The sequence below is a fragment of the Eriocheir sinensis genome, chromosome 13 (assembly GCF_024679095.1).
Source record: "Eriocheir sinensis breed Jianghai 21 chromosome 13, ASM2467909v1, whole genome shotgun sequence".
In the NCBI taxonomy this organism is placed as follows: Eukaryota; Metazoa; Arthropoda; class Malacostraca; order Decapoda; family Varunidae; genus Eriocheir; species Eriocheir sinensis.
Genome location: NC_066521.1, coordinates 20142686 through 20159952, shown reverse-complemented (window position 1 = coordinate 20159952; position 17267 = coordinate 20142686). Strand labels below are relative to the sequence as shown.

Below are 17267 nucleotides of genomic sequence, written 5' to 3'. Positions count from 1 at the left end.
TTTCTTTTCTTCCTTTATCAATCTTCTTTTCACATATATTTTCTTCAGTTTCTCATTTTACCACAAGTCCCTCGGTCAAGGTTTCCCGCGGCGGCTTAACCTTCTCACATACTCTTTTACACTCGCTTAGAATTTCCCGTTTTTTTTCTTTCCCCTTTCTTGTGACGGGGAGACTTTTTCATCATGTCCCTCCTAATCCAAGTTATTGCCTCATCATCACTCATTAAGGCTACTCTCCCTTCGTCAGCAGATCCCTCCGTGGCCTTATATTATTTTCTCCCTCGCCCTTAAGGCATTTCCCCTCTCCCTTTTCTTCCTTCCTTCTCCTCCTTCCCCTTCGCCTCCTCCTTCTCTTTCTCCAGGTCTTCTTTTTCCGGTTTCGCTCATCTTCCATTATTTTTAGCTATATGTTCTTTGTTTCTTATTTTTAAAAGGCTATTTCCTCCTTACTTATTTTTTCCTTCTTCTTCCTTCTCCTCTTCCTCCTCCGAGTCTTACTTTTCTTCCTCTTTCTGTATTTCTTTATGATCTTTCTCGTCCATTTTTCGTTTTTTTCTTTTTTTAATATTATTTTTTTCTTTTTTTCCTACTTCTACTTCTAATTTTCCCTTTTTATTACTTCTGTCCAATCCATAAGACCTCCTCCTCCTCCTCCTCCTCCTCCTCCTATTCCTCCTCCTCCTCCTCCTCCTCCTCCACCTCGTAGTATTGGTGAATTTCGCTCTCAGGAAAATTCTGATAACGCTGCTAAGTTCGTAAATATCGCTTTTATGGTCGCTCTTGCCACCAACAGCGACACCCTCCTCCTCCTCCTCTTCCGCTTCCTTGCACCTCTTCCTCCTCCTCCCTCCTCATCCCCTACCACACCACACCCTTCTCTTGCTTTCCCCAACTGCGGTCTTTCTCTTCCTGCACTTCTTACATTCTCCTCCTTTTTTTTTTTTCTTCTTATCTCCTCTCTTTCTTTCCTCCTCTCCTCTCACCACACCCTTCTCCTATCCTCCTCCACTGCAGTCTCTTTCCTCCTCCTCCTCTTCCCCCCATATCTTCCTGTCTCGCCCTCCTGTTAATTTCCCTACTGTCTGTTTCTTTCATTCCCTTCCTCCTTCCTTTCCTCTCTCTCTCTCTCTCTCTCTCTCTCTCTCTCTCTCTCTCTCTCTCTCTCTCTCTCTCTCTCTCTCTCTCCTCTCAATTTACCTCACCTTCCCCTCTAACTATCTCCTCCTTCCGTATCTTACCTAACCCCCATTCTCTGATCTTTAACACCTCTTCCTCTTCTCCTCTCGTTCCATCCTCCCTCTGCTTCCCCTCTTCCTCTTCCCCCTCTTCCTCTCCCCCATCCTCCTCTTGTTCCATCCTCACTCTGCTTCAACCCCCTCTCTCTCTCCCCTTCTCCATCCTATTCTATTCTCCTCTCTTCCTCTCTCTTCCTCTGCTCCCTCTTCTACTTCTCTTCTCCCTCCTATTCCCCCTCTTCTAACTCCTCTTTTCCCTTCTTCTACCTCCTCTTCCCCTTCTTCTTCGTCCTCTTCCCCTTCTTCTTCGTCCTCTTCCCCTTCCTCCCTCCCCACCTCCTCCCCCTCCTCGTGAAGGTGTGAAGTGCTCGGTTGAGGTAATTTAATTCTCTAAATGCCACTATAAATGCGTTTAAGTGGATGGAAACGCGCCCGTGTATCTCGACCCTAAAGTGAGCACCGTTAAGGGGAATTCGATGGCTTAAAGGAGGGTTTTTGTTGCTTGTATTATTATTGTTATGGTTAGTAGCAGTAGTAGTAATGGTATTGGTATTAGTATTAGTATTGGTATTAGTATAAGTATTCGTATCATTATTGTTGCAGAAGTGGACAAAGGAAAATGATATGGTAATGGTAGAGGAGTAAATTGGTTAGGGAAGATAAGACTAGGCTAGGTTAGGTAAGGCTAGGGTGGGTTAGGTAAGGCTAGGGTAGTGTAGGTTAGGTTAGGTTAGGTTAAGTTAGGTTAGGTTAGGTTTGGTTAGATTAGGTTAGGGTACGTTAGGTTAGGTTAGGTTAGATTAGGGTAGGATAGGATAGGTTAGGTTAGGGTATGTTAGTTATAGCTAGATTATGTTTTGAGGAGGAGGGTAAGGAAGGAAGGAAGGAAGGGGAACAGGAATAATAATAATAATAACGGTGGGTGGAAGATGGTAGATGAAAAAGAGGGATGAAATAATGATAGGAGTAAGAAGGGAGACGAGAAGGTAGAACAAACGAAGTATAAATGGAATGATGGAAGTAAAAAGAGATATGAAGAGGAAGATTAAAGAAGAGATAGAAACAGGAGGAATAAATGATGGAAGTAAGAAGAGATAGGGAGAGGAATATTAAAGAACGGATGGAAACAATAATAGGAGTAAGAAGTGAGATGAGAAGGAGGAATAAACGAGGGATAAAAGGAACAATAGAAGTAAAGAGGGGGATAAGAGGAGAAATAAAGGAGGGAGGGAGGGAGAGGGAGAGAAGGGCGCGGGTTGGAATTTCAGGTTAAGTGCTCAAGTTACCGTCAGAAACAACTACCAGTGCTGCGGAGTTTGCCTAAATGTTCCTCTCCTCCTCCTCCTCCTCCTCCTTCCCCTCTTTCGCTCCATCGTCCGCCTCCTCCTCCTCGTCCAAACGCCTTCCTAAACTTCTATTTTTTCCTTTCTATTATCTTTTTTTATTTGTTTGTCATTATTTTTATCAATATTAATCTTCATTCTAATTTTTTAATCTTGTTTTTGTTCTTTTTTTCTTATTTTTTGTTCTGATTCCTCTTTTTCGTCTTCCTCCTCCTCTTTTTCTTTTTTTTTTCTCTTTTCTTGTTCTTCTTCTATATTTATTTTCCTATCTCTTCTTTATTAGTGTGCCTTTCACATTTGTTGTCCTCATTTCTTCCTCTTTTTCAATTTACTTCATTTTTCCTAACATCTTCACTATCCCTATCCATTCTACTCCTTCTCTTCCTCCTTCCCTTCCTTCTACTGCTGCTGTCCTCGTCCTCCTCCTCTTCCCCACTTTTCTCTTCCTCCTCTTACTCAATTTAGTCTCTCCGTTTTTCCATCATTCCCCTCCTCGTTTTCCTCCTCCTCCTCCTTATCCTCTTCACCTGTCATCCGTCTTTTGCCTCTTCCATTTCCTTTTTTTCCTCTTAATTGTTTTTTTTTCTTTATCTGTTTACTTCATTGCGCCCCTACAATTTCTCGTTTTCTTCTTTCTCCTCTTCCTTTTATTGCCTTCCTCTCTTTTGCCTTCATGCCCTTCACAGTTCATATCCTCCTCCTCCTCCTCCTCCTCCTCTTCACCTCCTCGTTGGAAACAGAAACGCGGGTAATTCACTAACTTGCTTATTTAACACAATTCAGAACATACTAATTCTCTCTCTCTCTCTCTCTCTCTCTCTCTCTCTCTCTCTCTCTCTCTCTCTCTCTCTCTCTCTCTCTCGCACACACACACACACGCAAACACGAAACAATATTCAATTTAAAATTCTTCAACCATTTAAATCACCTTCCATTTATTTCATTTACTTCACTTTCCCTAATATCCTTTCTCTCTAATCATACCTGTCTTGTCTAACACCTGTACGTCATATCACCTCGTTTAATATTACCTGTTAATCATATCAGCCTTTCCTTCCAACGTGACGCAATATAAAGGAAGAATAATGGAACGATTTAAAAGTGTAGCGTGAAAGAGGATGGTGTTCGGAGTGGGGAAGGAAGCAGGAAGGAAGGAAAGGAAGGAAAGGGGAGAGGGAAGCGGAACGAGGGCACGTGGGATAATAATAATATGAACCTGCTGTGTTTGTCTGCTCATTAAAACACTGTGGAGGGAGAAATATTAGCGTCCGCATACACACACACACACACACACACACACACACACACACACACACACACACACACACTTGAATATTTAATGTTTTTCAAGCGTCAACAAAGCATTAAGACTAACAAAAGCCAAAGCTATCTAATTTTCCTTCTTCAAAATGCGAAAAATGTATAAAAATTAGCATAACTTAATAAAACATGACAAAGGTATGTATATATAACTAAATTTACTTCACAGAAACACCCTCGCGCACACTCACACACACACACACACACACACACACACACACGGGCCTGCAGGTGTAGCGTGATGAGCGTCCCAAAGTTAGCGCTGCGTCAGACTTTTCTCAGGTGTCGGAAGGTAAAGTGGATTTGGATGCAGGTATGAGATGCTAAGCGCCTCAAAGTTGACGAAAGCTTTTGATCTGGCGGCGTACAAGTTCGGGTTTACGATGGGACGAGGAGCGCGGCGCATTTCCTTGGGTTGTGAGCACCATGAGCCTCGCGTCCTAGTTACTTGTTGGTTCACCCTCGCCGGCAGTAAAGGCTGAGGGACATTTCTTGTGGCGACGCGTAGGAGCCCGAGGAACCATTTGCCACGCTCCCGCCGCTCCCCACTTCGTCCCAAATGACAGCCACTGATTCGATTTGGCACCTCCGTAAGCCAACAGGGGGAGGAGAGAACAGCGGGTGTCTCGGCGAGCGTGTGCGGCGGGTACTGAGCGAGGCGTGGCTGGGACACGGGGCAATGGCTGACTCTAGCGGCCTGGTTTTCAGTAGTTGTGGTGCCACATACAGACGCTTTATCACCAGTCACTCCTTTTCATCTTGTGTTGCAGCCACCGCCGCTAACATCTTCGTCTTCCTTCTTTTCAGACGCTGCCGCTGCCCAACGGCTCTGTGTCCAAGCGGAACACGGACGGCGGCCTCTTCGGCACTGCGCCGCGGGTGTCGGCTGATCGTGCCAAGGTCTCACGCAGCCTTGGGGGCAGCCTACGGCGGGTGTGCAGCAGCGGGGGCGTTTCTTCGGGTCTGGGGGACGGGCACGGCGGCAGCAGCGGCAGCAAGGGCGGTTCTGGCAGCCTGATAGTGGGCGCGGCGGGCAGCGGCAGCCTGAGGGAGACGGCCGCCTCAACGCCGGCGGCCGCCACGCCCGCCAGCCTCCGGCGAGCCACGGCCAACCACCGCGCGGCCACCGTGGTTACCGCCGCGGGGCCGCCGCCGAGGTACCACGTCGCCGAGTATACCTTTGAGCGGGAACACCCGGACTCACCCTTCTCCGACGAGAAAGACTCCAACGAGAAGAAGAAAGGTGAGTCTGCCGATTAGACACGGGTCTTCACGGCAAGGCACACAAACTCTCTCTCAAACACACACACACACACACACACACACACACACACACACACACACGTACGCGCGCCGGGTGCTGGGCTGCACAGCTTTAGGTGTTTTCAAGGAAGTAAAGTAAAAGCCTCGTAGAATTTGTTAAACTTTGACCGACAAAAGATTGTAGTTACTGAATCATGAATATGTAAAGATGTTTTTATATCCTCAAATATTAGCATAGGAAATATTTGCTAAAATATTTTCACGTCAAGTCTGTTACTGTGTGAGAAAGGCGGGGAGGTGGAGGAGCAGGGGGCAAGGACTCGGGGGCAGGACGTGAGGGAGGAGGAGGTGGCGGAGGTAATGAGGGAGGCGCGGCCACGAGGGGGATGGCGAGGTTTTAGGATGTCAGGGAGAGCGACAGCCGAGCAGGGAGGAATGCGGAGAGGCTGCGAGGGTGGCGGAAGACACGGAGGGAGGGAGGGAGATAGAATGGCAGGAGGCTTTGAGGGAGCTGAATGAGTGAGAGAGGAAATATAAATGAAAAAAACGTGAGGAAAAGCACAAGCGACTCCTATAGGCTGACGCTGTGTATTTATATGTGAAAGTAGAGGCTTATTAATAGTTGAAAATATCCTGACCTAAGCTTCAGGACCGAGCTGTGTTAAGACATAAGATGGAGGCTGTAATGAAACAAATTACATGAAAAGGAGGAACGCTGTGTTATTTAGCATCCAGAAGATAGATAGATAGATAGATAGATAGATACATAGAGAGAGAGAGAGAGAGAGAGAGAGAGAGATAACAAGAACAAGAAGGGGAGCAAGCGAAGGCAATTCATTTATCTGGGTGCCTTTGATGCAAATATATCAGACGAGCCTTGAACAGCAACAACGGATGATGGAGGGAAGACAAACAAGACGGACAAACACGCGAACCCTTCACTGTGCATTAGGAAAACAACAATAACAAGGAGAAGAAGAAGAAGAAGAAGAAGAAGAAGAAGAAGAAGAAGAAGAACAAAAAGAAAACGAAAAAGAAGAAGAGGAAAAAGAAAAAAGATAAAAAGAACAACAAGAACAGCAAGAACAACTACAGCAACAACAACAACAACGACCTCCCCCAAAACACACATAAAAACCACACACAAAAATCAACATACACAAACTCTAAACACATATATCTTAATCAAACAACACGAATACAAAAGGATGACAAATTTTAAACACATACTAATCTCTCCTTTAATCAAATACAATCGCTAAGAAGGAAAGACTAAGCCCCGAGCCCACTCAAAGTTCCATTTACACATCAAGTTACAGGTGAGAAAAAGATGAAAGCGAGGTGTTAAGGCAGGTAAAGAAGGATCAGGAGCACTAGTTATATAGAGAGCAACCAGAGGAGAGGGAAAGGGGGAAGCGTAAAGAGGATAGAAGATGCAGACTTGCTGGAACATTATATTACGGCTTAGCTAGGTGGTGGGAAGTAGGGGAGCCGTACAGATGGAGAGGCAAGGGATATGGAGGTGAAGGGCAGCGAGGGACGTGGGAGAAAAAAGCGTAAAAAGGAAGAGAAGCTTAATGCGCTACAGAATAACGACTTAGCTAAATGCTGGGAAGAAGGGGCGATGTTGAGATAGAAGAATAAATATGTAGGTGAATGGTGGAGAGGAATACAGGAGAGGAAAGAGTAAAAAGGGAGATAAGCTTATACTGGAGAATTGTATAACGAGAAAATGCATTACGGCTTAACGAAGTGATGGGAATAAGGGGCGCTGTAGAGATGAAAATGCAAGTGAATGTATAGTGAAGGGTGGCAAGGAATACAGAGGAGGAAAGAGTAAAGAGGTGAGGCTTATCGGGGGGATTGTATAACGGCAAAGCGCATTACTAGAAACAAATGACTGCAGCACAGGTTAGGGGAAGGTGTGTGCTGGTGAAGGGCGGGATAATTAGGGAGAACACGTGTTAGAGGCTGTACAGGCAGAGTCACTGGGCTGTAGCAGAAGGTAACGGTTTGTTGAGCTTGTCAGAACAGTGCTGCTCCGGGTAATAGAAGGGAGGACAAAGGATAACTGTTTTGCTTAGGCTTGTTTACAATTACTTGGAGGTAGGATACGCCAGACGGTAACTGTATTGAGCTTGTTATGGAGGTACAAAGTGCTGCTTCGGGGAATAGAGGGAGACTGTCGCGGGTTAATACATTACTGAGGCTTGTTTTCCATGCTAGTGTTGCTTAGGCCTGAAAACCCAATTATTGCGAGTTTCAGGGCATTATTGTGTTACTGGGTCTTGTACTCCAAACATTTCCTTGTCGCCCGGAACTGAAGGACACAATGACCGACATTTGCATAGGGTTAATGTGTTAGTGGGGCTCATTCCCCGAGCCTATATGTTGCTCAGACCCGTAGACCCAATTACCGGGCTCTGTAGAGGGTTAGTGTGTTAAAGGGGCTCGCTTCCCGATGCACAGCACCGCCCTGAACTGTAGACCCAATTACCGGCCTGCGCGCCACTACACGAGACTCTCTCCCCGGCAGAGCGCGTGGAGTGGGGCGTGTCCTCAGCAGGGTGGGAGGCGTACTCGTGGCGCCACTGGTGCGTGCTGGCGGCGCTGCTGCTGCTGAGCGGCGGGGTGGTGCTGGCGGTGGCGCTGCCGCTGGCCGCCCGCCGGGACGCCCACCCCCGCCCACATGACGCCCTCGCCCGCGTCCACCGCATCCTCAGCACCGTGCCGCTCATCGACGGGTGAGTGCTGATCTGTGTGCTGAGTGCTGCATGGAGTATGGTGATGTGTGCTGCTGTTTGGTGCTGTGCAGAGGCCAGATGGACGGTGAGTGCTGAGTCTGCGGTGTGTGTGATGCTGTGTAGCGGTGTGTGATGCTGTGCTGAGGCAAGACGATCGGTGAATGGTGAGTACAATTTTTTGCCGAGTCGCAGGAATCACCACTGAATCACCACAGCATAACCTCCACCACCACCACCAACAACCCTTCTCCAGGTAAGTCTTCGTTCAGTCCAGTCCTCGTGCTACCCTGTTCCTTTTTCCCCGCAGAGCCACAAAAAAGCCCTCCTAGTTCGTTCCCTCTTCGTAAATGGGAGTAATTTTCCGCCACTCTTAGCCGCGTAACCTTCATCTCGGCTCCTCCATCACGCTTCCTCCTTAACCTCCCTTAACACAATCACTGTCGCTTTTTCCGGGCCGAGCGTCCATCATATCAGGAGGAGATTATTGCCACTCCTTCCCGGGTCAGCCAGCGCTCAGAGGGAAGGTCGGGAGCGTCGGGAAGTCGACAGCCACTCGGATATGCATTAGGCAAGTCAGTCGGGTGATAGAAGGGGCTCCTCATTGCGCTCTCGACGGGTATAGTAATGGACAGGCTGCCAATCATCCGTCACTTCCCTCTTCTGAATCCCATCTTCTCTCTCTCTCTCTCTGTCTGTCTCTCGTTCTCTCTTGTCTTTAATATTTTCTTTCTCATCTTACTTAATATCTTTTTCTTTCGTATTTTTCTTCAATTCCGTTGTTGTTTTTTCCACTCCTTCTATAACTCCTTTGTCTTATTTATCTTCATCTTTTTTCGTATTTTCTCCCTTCTGTTGCCTCTCTTCTCTCTACAATTGTCCTCCCTATCTTCTATACCGTCTCCTTTTATACCTCTTATTATCTTTTCCGTTCTTTCTATCTTCATTTTCGTATTGTCTTCCCTTCCTCTACCTTTTTTCTTCTTGTTTCTCCTCCAGTCTGTCTTATTCTCATGTCCTTCTCCTGCACCGTCTCCTTCTCTCATTCTTGCCTTATTAATTCGCTTTTATCCTTCACGTCAATATCCTCGTCCTTTCTCTTTCATTTCGCGTCTTACTTTTTCACTGTATTCTTTAGTTTTTTTTCCCTCATATGCTTTGTTTACACTCTATCCGCTTTAACTTCCCATTATTCTCTTTCCCTCTTTATGTTTTAGTGAGAAAGTGAGTTACCTTTTATATTAACACACACACACACACACACACACACACACACATATGCGCCCCGTCCCCTGCCCTCCCTCCCCCACCCACAAAACACACCGGGGTATCACAATGCTCCCGATCCATTATTAATAACGTAATAATAGTCTCAATTACAACAATATTGGTCAATTACTTTTTTCGAGCCCCGCAAACCCTCGTCCACACACACAGCGGCCGCTAATCACGCGCAGTAAACAATATCTGAGCCTAATTACAGCTCCATCTATCCTTGTTTACTGCCCTTCAATTATTACGTAGCGAGGGGAGCTACGGCACTGATAACCTGTACCCGGAACTCCCTGTCTGTCTGCCGGAACTGTCGAAATGGTCTGACATACCGTTTATTTATCTCTTTATCTGTCCTGCTCCATTAGCTACTTCCGCGTTGTTCTCTGTTAATTCGGCTGTCAATATTTATTTATCTTTTTATACGTTCTGGCCTATAGCGCCTTTAGACTTTCTTTATGGGCCTGGTGGTCGGCTCGAGCCCGTCATGGCACAGGCAAGTGTTTATAGTGGCGCCATATATTGGTCTGTTTTTATGTAACTAATTAGATTGTCTCCATGTGTGTCTGTTCAGTCTGTTAATCTGGTTGTCAGTATCTGCATGTCACTCGCTCAAGGAAGAGTTGTCTGTTTATCTGTCTATCTCTACTACACGATTAACCATTTCCGCGTGTCTGTCTGTTAGTTTGGTGGTCTGTCTGTCTGTCTATCTTTCTTTACTTGTTTCTGTCTCCTTTCCTCTTTTCATTTCATGTTATTATCGATATCTGTCAGTCAGTCAGTCAGTCTGTATGCTTGTCTGTCTGTGTATCTGTATGTTTGTCTGTGTGTTAGTTTATTTGCCTGTCTGTCTGTCTGTGTTTCCTCTGTCTGTTGGTCTGACTGCGCCTTCATTCATTTATTCTGTTTGTCTTAATTATTCATTCAGCTTTTCATTACCTCCTCCACTCGGCCTATCTGCACGTCTCTCTCTCCCTCTCCCTCTCCCTCTCTCTCTCTCTCTCTCTCTCTCTCTCTCTCTCTCTCTCTCACATTCTCCGAGATAACAATGTCAGCTATAAACTCGTGCGAGGAAAACCATTAAACAGCCCGTAACTCCTACTAACTAAGCGCCGTCTCACCAAGACAGCGAAGCAAAACTTGTAGAAATTACTGAAGACAACAAAGGCGTTATCAAGTTGGTTAAGGAGGACGAAGAGGAGGAGGAGGCGGAGGAGAAAGAAGGACAGGAACAATGGCTGAGTATTAAAATGCGTGACTCCCTATTAAGACAGCGCTGGGGAAACACTGATACTGTCAATTCCTCTTCCATTATAAGTTCTGATGCTTCTGTTGCTTATAAGTAGATCATTTAAGGCAACAGTGGAGGTTTGAGGAGACTGAAGAGGGAATGGAGAGCGAGAAGCTGATTTATTGACGTGCAAAACTGAGACACTAAATGAGAAAGTGAAATATGAAGAGAAAAAAATAACACTGAAATAACTGAAGATAATCTGGCACAACAAAATATATAGAAAAACGAATGTAAGGAGGAAGATAACAATAATAAGGAGGAAATTGGGAAAGTGAAAAAGATTGATAAAGAAAAAAAGAAGGAGAGGACAGTAAATAGGAGGTTGATAAAAGAGAGAAAGAAGGAAGAGGTTGATAAAAATTATGCCCATGATGTTGCACCCCTTTTTCTTCCTGTCTTCTACCTTTTAAATCCACCGCAAAGATCCTCCCCTTGCTACCTGTATTACCTCCCTCCTAAGACTTGAACATGACCGAAAGAGGAGTATCATGGCAACTTTCCAACCTAACTGAACCGATAATCTATTTGGCTTTTACTCAACTTTTGGGCTTCTACTTCTATCACCTCTTTGCTTCCGGGATTTGCTAGCTATATTAATTTGTTTTACCATTGCCTGTGATGAAAAAAATATACTAACCTCTTCATTTCCCTTGTTGCAGATTGGAATATGGTCTTTCTAATAGATGTATGTGTATATATGTATGTATGTATGTATGTTTGTAGGTAGGTACGTAGGTGTGTCTTGTCTGTCTGTATGTATATATGTATGAATGTATGATTATGTGAGCGAATCCGACCCGCACGCAATACACCAGTTCACGATTTTCTGCGCCTGGTCGGAGATGGTTTCGGTCGACCTCGTCCTCAAAAAATAAAATGGAAATAAAAGAACGAAAAAAAAGCAAAACACAAAGGGAAATACGAGATAAAATGTGTGTCCAGGGAAACGAAAGGAAGGGAAATCTGCATGAATTGAGCAAAACAAACGTGCGGTGAGAGAGAGAGAGAGAGAGAGAGAGAGAGAGAGAGAGAGAGAGAGAGAGAGAGAGAGAGAGAGAGAGAGGAAAAATCGTCTCTTCCGCCTCGAATTCCTCTTCCTTTTCCTTTTCTTCCTTTGTCTTTTATACTGGCGCCTCCTCCTCCTCCTCCTCCTCCTCCTCCTCCCTTGCATGATCTTTTTCTTTTCCTTCTTTTTGATCTATTCTTTACATTGAAACCTTTCTTATATTTCTTAGTGTTATTTCTTCTTTTATCTTCTTTACTTATCTATATCTATTTATTTATCTATCTCTGTATCTATGTAATCCTACTAATTTCTTCTCTTTCTCTACTTCATTTTCCTCTCCTTCCATTTTTTCCTTCCTTTTGCATCATATTCTATCAACCTGTTCCTTCCTTCTCCTTTGTCACCCTCTTCTTCCTTGTCCTCTCCTTCCTTTTCTTTATCACTTTTTCCTTCTGTCTCCTCTCCCTCTTCCTCTTAATTACTGACATCTCTCTCTTCCTCGTCTTCCTCTAACTTCCTAATCATCTACTCCATTTTTCTTTATTGACTTCATCATTCTTCCCCATGTCCCTCTTCCTCTCAATTATCATCCTCTCCCTTCCGCCTCCTCCTCCTTCTCCTCCTCCTCTTCTTCCTCCTCCTCCTCTGCCTTCATTATCGTCTACTCCCTTCTTCCCTTCTTTACGTCCACCTACGCATTGCACTATTTCCCTCTTCGTCAGCAATTTGTGATGATTACGGCTTTGATGAGATCCCTTCCCTCTTTCCTTCCTCTTCGATCTCCTTTCCTGTTTTTTCTCTCCTAGCTACGTTTCAGCTTTTCCTGCCTTTCAACACTTCTACTTCCCTTTCCGTGTACCTATCTTTTTCGTCAACTATTCTGATATTTCACTTATTTTAACATGTATTTATTTTTCTTTCCTTACTTTTTAACCTTCATACTTCACTTTCTGTGCAGTTTTAATTTTTCCTAATGTTCTTTTTTATATTCCTCATTTTTTTTCCTATCAACATTCTTTTACTATCTTTAAACGTTTCTCCTTTTTTTTCCCTTACAGTTAAGTCTCATGATTTCCTCTTTCCTAATTATTTGTTTAGTATATAATTTCTCTATAATTTCATAAAAATACTCCATTTCTTATTTTTTTCTTCTCCTTACTCATACTTTTCCTTCCTTCTTTCCTTCTCTTTCTTTTTATTTCTCTCTTTGCCTTATCCACCCTCTTCTTTCTACTCTTTTATCTTCCCTTCTAGATTTTGCCTGTCTCCCATCCGTACCTACTCTTTATTTCCCGTACCATTTATTTCCCTTTTCCATTCCCCCTTCCTGTTGGACCCGCATCCCGTCCTGGCCCATCACACACCCGTATATCTTCCTCCCTGACCCTAACCGGCTTCCTCCGTCCTTATCTCTTTTTCCTTCTCTCTCTCTGACCCCGCGACACACCCAAGATAAGGATTCTGAAGATAAGCGAAACGAGGAGGGGACAGAAAGAGACAGAGAGAGGAGAAGGGAGGACGGGAAGAAAGGATGAGCAAGGGATAACAAGGAAGGAAAAGGAGGAGGAGGAAGAGGAGGAGGAGGAAAAGGAGGAGAAGAAAAGGAGTCTAATAGGGAAGCGAAGGTTTGGAAGAGTGTAGTGAAAGGAAAACGAGGGAGAGAAAAATGACGAGGAAGTGAGGCTGGGAGGAGGAGGAGGAGGAGGAGGAGGGAGAGGAGGAGGAAGAGGAAATGAGCGTCTAAAAGGGAGGTTAAGGTTTAGAGGAAAATGAGGAAGGAAGAAATAAAGAAATAACTAACGAGAGGGAAGTTGAGGTAAGGTGGATGTGTGAATTAGAGAAAAAGGAAAGAACAGAATAAAAAAAAACAATGATTCGGAAAAGAGGAACAAGAGGGAAACTATAAAGGGCAAGAAAGACGACGAGAAGGAGGTGGAAGGAAAGAAGGGAGCAGGGAAATAAGATGAAGAGAAAGGAATAAGAGGAGGGAGAAGAAGAGAAGAAAAAGGAATACAAGAACTGAAGATGGAGGGAATGGAGAGTTGTGTAAAAGAAAGAAAAAAATAAAAATATGGTTGGTGTTGAGAAGGAGAGCCATCGTATCCAAACGGAAGGAGGGAGAGGAAAAAGAATAAACTGAAATATGAGAAGTAGGCAAGAATTATACACATGGAGACGAAGGTGTTGAAGAGGAGGAGGAGGAGGAGAAGGAGGGGGAGAGGAGGAGGAGGAAGAGGATAGGGTGTATCTAGGAAGACGCAAAGAGGAATAGAACTTTTTCCTTTGTGTGTGTGTGTGTGTGTGTGTGTGTGTGTGTGAGAGAGAGAGAGAGAGAGAGAGAGAGAGAGAGTCGGTAGCTGGAAAGAAACTAAAAGAAGCAGGAAAGGGAGAGAGAGAAGATTGAAGGCTAGCAGGTAGGGAGGGAGGAAGGAGGGAATCAGATGGAGAGAGAGAGAGGAGGAGGAGGAAGAACGGAGAGAGGGAGGGAGGGAGGCAGATCAAGAGACACAGTGGGAGACGAGAGGGCACTGAGAACGAGAAGGGAGAGAGAAAAAGATGAGAGAGGTAAAAACACGAGGGAGGGAGGGAGGGAGGCAGAGAAAGGTAACTCTAATTTCCTGGAAAGTGAACCGGTTTGTGAGTTCTCTTTCCCGTAATCCTTTAGACATGTGGAGAGGAGGGAGAAAAAGGAGAAAAAAGGGCACGTCAAAAAAAAAAAGGAAAAATGGGAGACATAACCCGTGTTGCTCTTCACCCTTTCTTATTACTTAAATCTATTATTCAGGAACAAAAAAAATGCTCATTCAGGAGAATAATAATTTCCTTTTAGATTTATAATGATATCCTTTGCTGTTCTTTCATATCCCTAAAAAGAAACACTACATTATGAGGAAAAAGTTTACCTCGCATCATTATTAACTAAGAAAAAATGACGAGAAAAATAATTGGCGTTTAGATGCATTATGATATATTTTGCTTTTCTTTCATATCCCTAAAAATAAAACATGATGACTTGACTAAACAAACTAAACTCAGGAGAACAATAACATCCGTTTAGATTCATAACGTAATCCTTTGTTGTTTTTCGTATCCCTTACAAGAAAATACATTAAGACTGAAAACTTAACCTAGCATCATATTAGTAAACTCCACGGATAATACTCCCCCAATTTCACTTACTACTTCACTATGCAGATCTTATTTGAGTTTCGCGGAAGTACGGAAGATGAACTGTAATAAATTCGTAGCAGGAAAAAGCCTCACGGATGTTTTGATACGAAGTTACTCTTGCATACTCCATCTTTCCATTATTTTCACTGCAAACAAATGCCGCCGCTGTACCATGAGTCTTGTTTTGCTTACTTGATTGGATTGATTAAGGTAACGATGTGGGACCAGTTTGTTATCTACGCACACTCACACACGCGCACATACACACACACACACACACACACACACACACACACACTCGAGATTAATTTACAGAACAAACCTCACTCTCTCTCCCTTTCATACTCTTTAACTCCATCACTCTCTGCCTAACTCTCTCTCTCTCTCTCTCTCTCTCTCTCTCTCTCTCTCTCTCTCTCTCTCTCTCCCTTTTCTCTCTTTCTTTCCCTTTCCCTTTCCTACTCTACATAGTTCCTCCATTCCCTTTTTGCCTTCCTCCCTTTTCCCTTCCTCCCCGATTACTCTCACCCTTCCTTTCTTCTTACCTCACTTTCCCTCTCTGTCTCTCCCTTCCACCCTTACTCTTTTTTCCGTCTTCCTCCCTTCTTCCCCATTTCCCTCCTCTATTACCCATCTTTCCACTCCTCTCTTACTTTTCCCTTTGTTTCTCCCTCCTCGTCCTCTACCTTTTTCCTTTTGTTCCCTCCTTCCCTCCCTTCCTATCTCTCCCTTCCTTCATTCTCTACAACCTATTCTCTCCTTTCTTTACTTCCCGCTGCCTGTCTTTCTTTCTTATTCTTTCCAACTATGCTCCCTCCCTCTCACCCTCTTCCTTTTCAATTCCTCCCTCCCCTTCCTCTCTCTCTCTCTCCCTCCCATTACATTAAGAGCAGCTTGTGTGGGTCTCTATCTCCCGCTGTGTTCTTTTAATTGGTGCAGATATTGACTCAAGGCTGGATATGAATGCAGTGAAAATTAAAGCACACGTACCCTCTCTCTCTCTCTCTCTCTCTCTCTCTCTCTCTCTCTCTCTCTCTCTCTCTCTCTCTCTCTCTCTCTCGTTTATTTTCTTTCTCATCAAGACAGGATTCATTTCCGCTAAAAAGATTAATTAAATACAAAATGTAAATTCCTAGAAGAGTGGAAAGTGGAAAATATGTAACCTAGCTTTTTTTTTATCTTATATTATTATTATTATCTTCTGTCTTATTTTTTTTTCTCATTCTCATTCTTCTTCTTCTTCTTCTTCTTCTTCTTTTTCTTCTTCTTCTTATTGTTTCCAGTTTTCTTTTCCCTTAACCTCTCACAACCATTCTCTATTTCTCCCTCCTTTCATCTCTTTCTACCTCTCCCTTCTACTCCTTATTCCTCCCTCCTTCCCCTTCCCCCCTTTCTACCTCTCATTTCTATTCCTTATTTCTCTCTTTTTCTCTTCCCTCCCTTTCTACCACTCACTTCCATTCCTTATTCCTCCCTCCTTCCCTTTCCTCCCTTTCTACTTTCTCTTCCATTCCTTACTCCTTTCCTTCTCTCTCCTACTACATCCCCCTTTCCATTCACTACTCTTTCCCTCCTTCCTCCCTTCCATCCTCTTCCAAGTCCTTCAAACCACAATACCAGCCTCTCCTCCTTCTCGGTCTCCTCCTCCTCCTCGTCCTCCTCCTCGTTTTGCTTCCTCCTGACGATAAATTCCGCCGCGGCATCGTTCCTGCAACACGACACGGCCACGCGGACAAAGCCCTACCAACGGGACCCACAACAGACGGCCAAGATAATTTTCCACTCACGCCGCCAGCCAGTCAGCCAGCCAGTCAGGGAACCCTCCAGCCGGCCACCCCTCAGCGCAAGTTATTCCCTCGATTTCCTGGCCAAGGCTTGCATTTCCAGCCGTGGTTCTGAGACATACACGCAGATAGACAGTCAGAGAGAGAGGACGTTAGGAAGACAGAGAAAAGTAGACAGTCATACGAACATACATACGAGCTCTTAGTCGGTCAATTCATCTGTTCTCTCTCCTGTCTTGTCTGTCTCTTTCTGTTTCCTCTTTTCTATTCTCATTTCTTTTATTTACATGTTTTTCCTTCGCCTCCTTCTCAGATTCTTGCCCTTGTTTATGTTATTCCTCCTTCTCCTTCTCCTCCTCCTCCTCCTCCTCCTCCATTCAATACCAATATTACCTCGCTACCTCATGTTCACCTCCCACTCCCGTCACCATTCACCTTCCGCCTATTACTGACACACACATCGCTTCCCACACGCCTTCCTGGAACATCTCCCACGCTCTCTCTCTCTCTCTCTCTCTCTCTCTCTCTCTCTCTCTCTCTCTCTCTCTCTCGGATGTAATATTTAGGTGTCTCGCTGTGTCCCTAATTCCTCGGCAGCCTGAGACTCCCATAAGATTTACGAGACTCCGAGGAAGCGTAAAGACTCCTTCCTCTACTTATGTTTACCTCCTCTTCCTCCTTCTCCTCCTCCTCCTCCTCTTTCTCCTTCACTATCACTCTCCTCCTTCTCTTCCTCCTCCTCCTTCTACTACTACTACCATTCTCCTCCTTTTCATCTACTAACATCCTCCTCCTTCTCAGTCACTCTCCTCTTCCCACTCACTACCCTTCACATGCC

General features: G+C 44.6%; 1 protein-coding gene across 2 annotated transcripts in view; it reads left to right on the top strand.

Moving 5' to 3' along the window:
• LOC126998154 (uncharacterized) overlaps positions 1-17267 on the top strand; it is a 199356-nt gene that overhangs the window by 122180 nt on the left and 59909 nt on the right. For both annotated transcript variants that reach the window (XM_050859589.1, XM_050859588.1), the window contains 2 exons: positions 4706-5141; positions 7698-7905. In XM_050859589.1, the coding sequence (XP_050715546.1) occupies positions 4706-5141; positions 7698-7905 (644 nt within the window). The remainder of the gene's footprint in view (positions 1-4705; positions 5142-7697; positions 7906-17267) is intronic.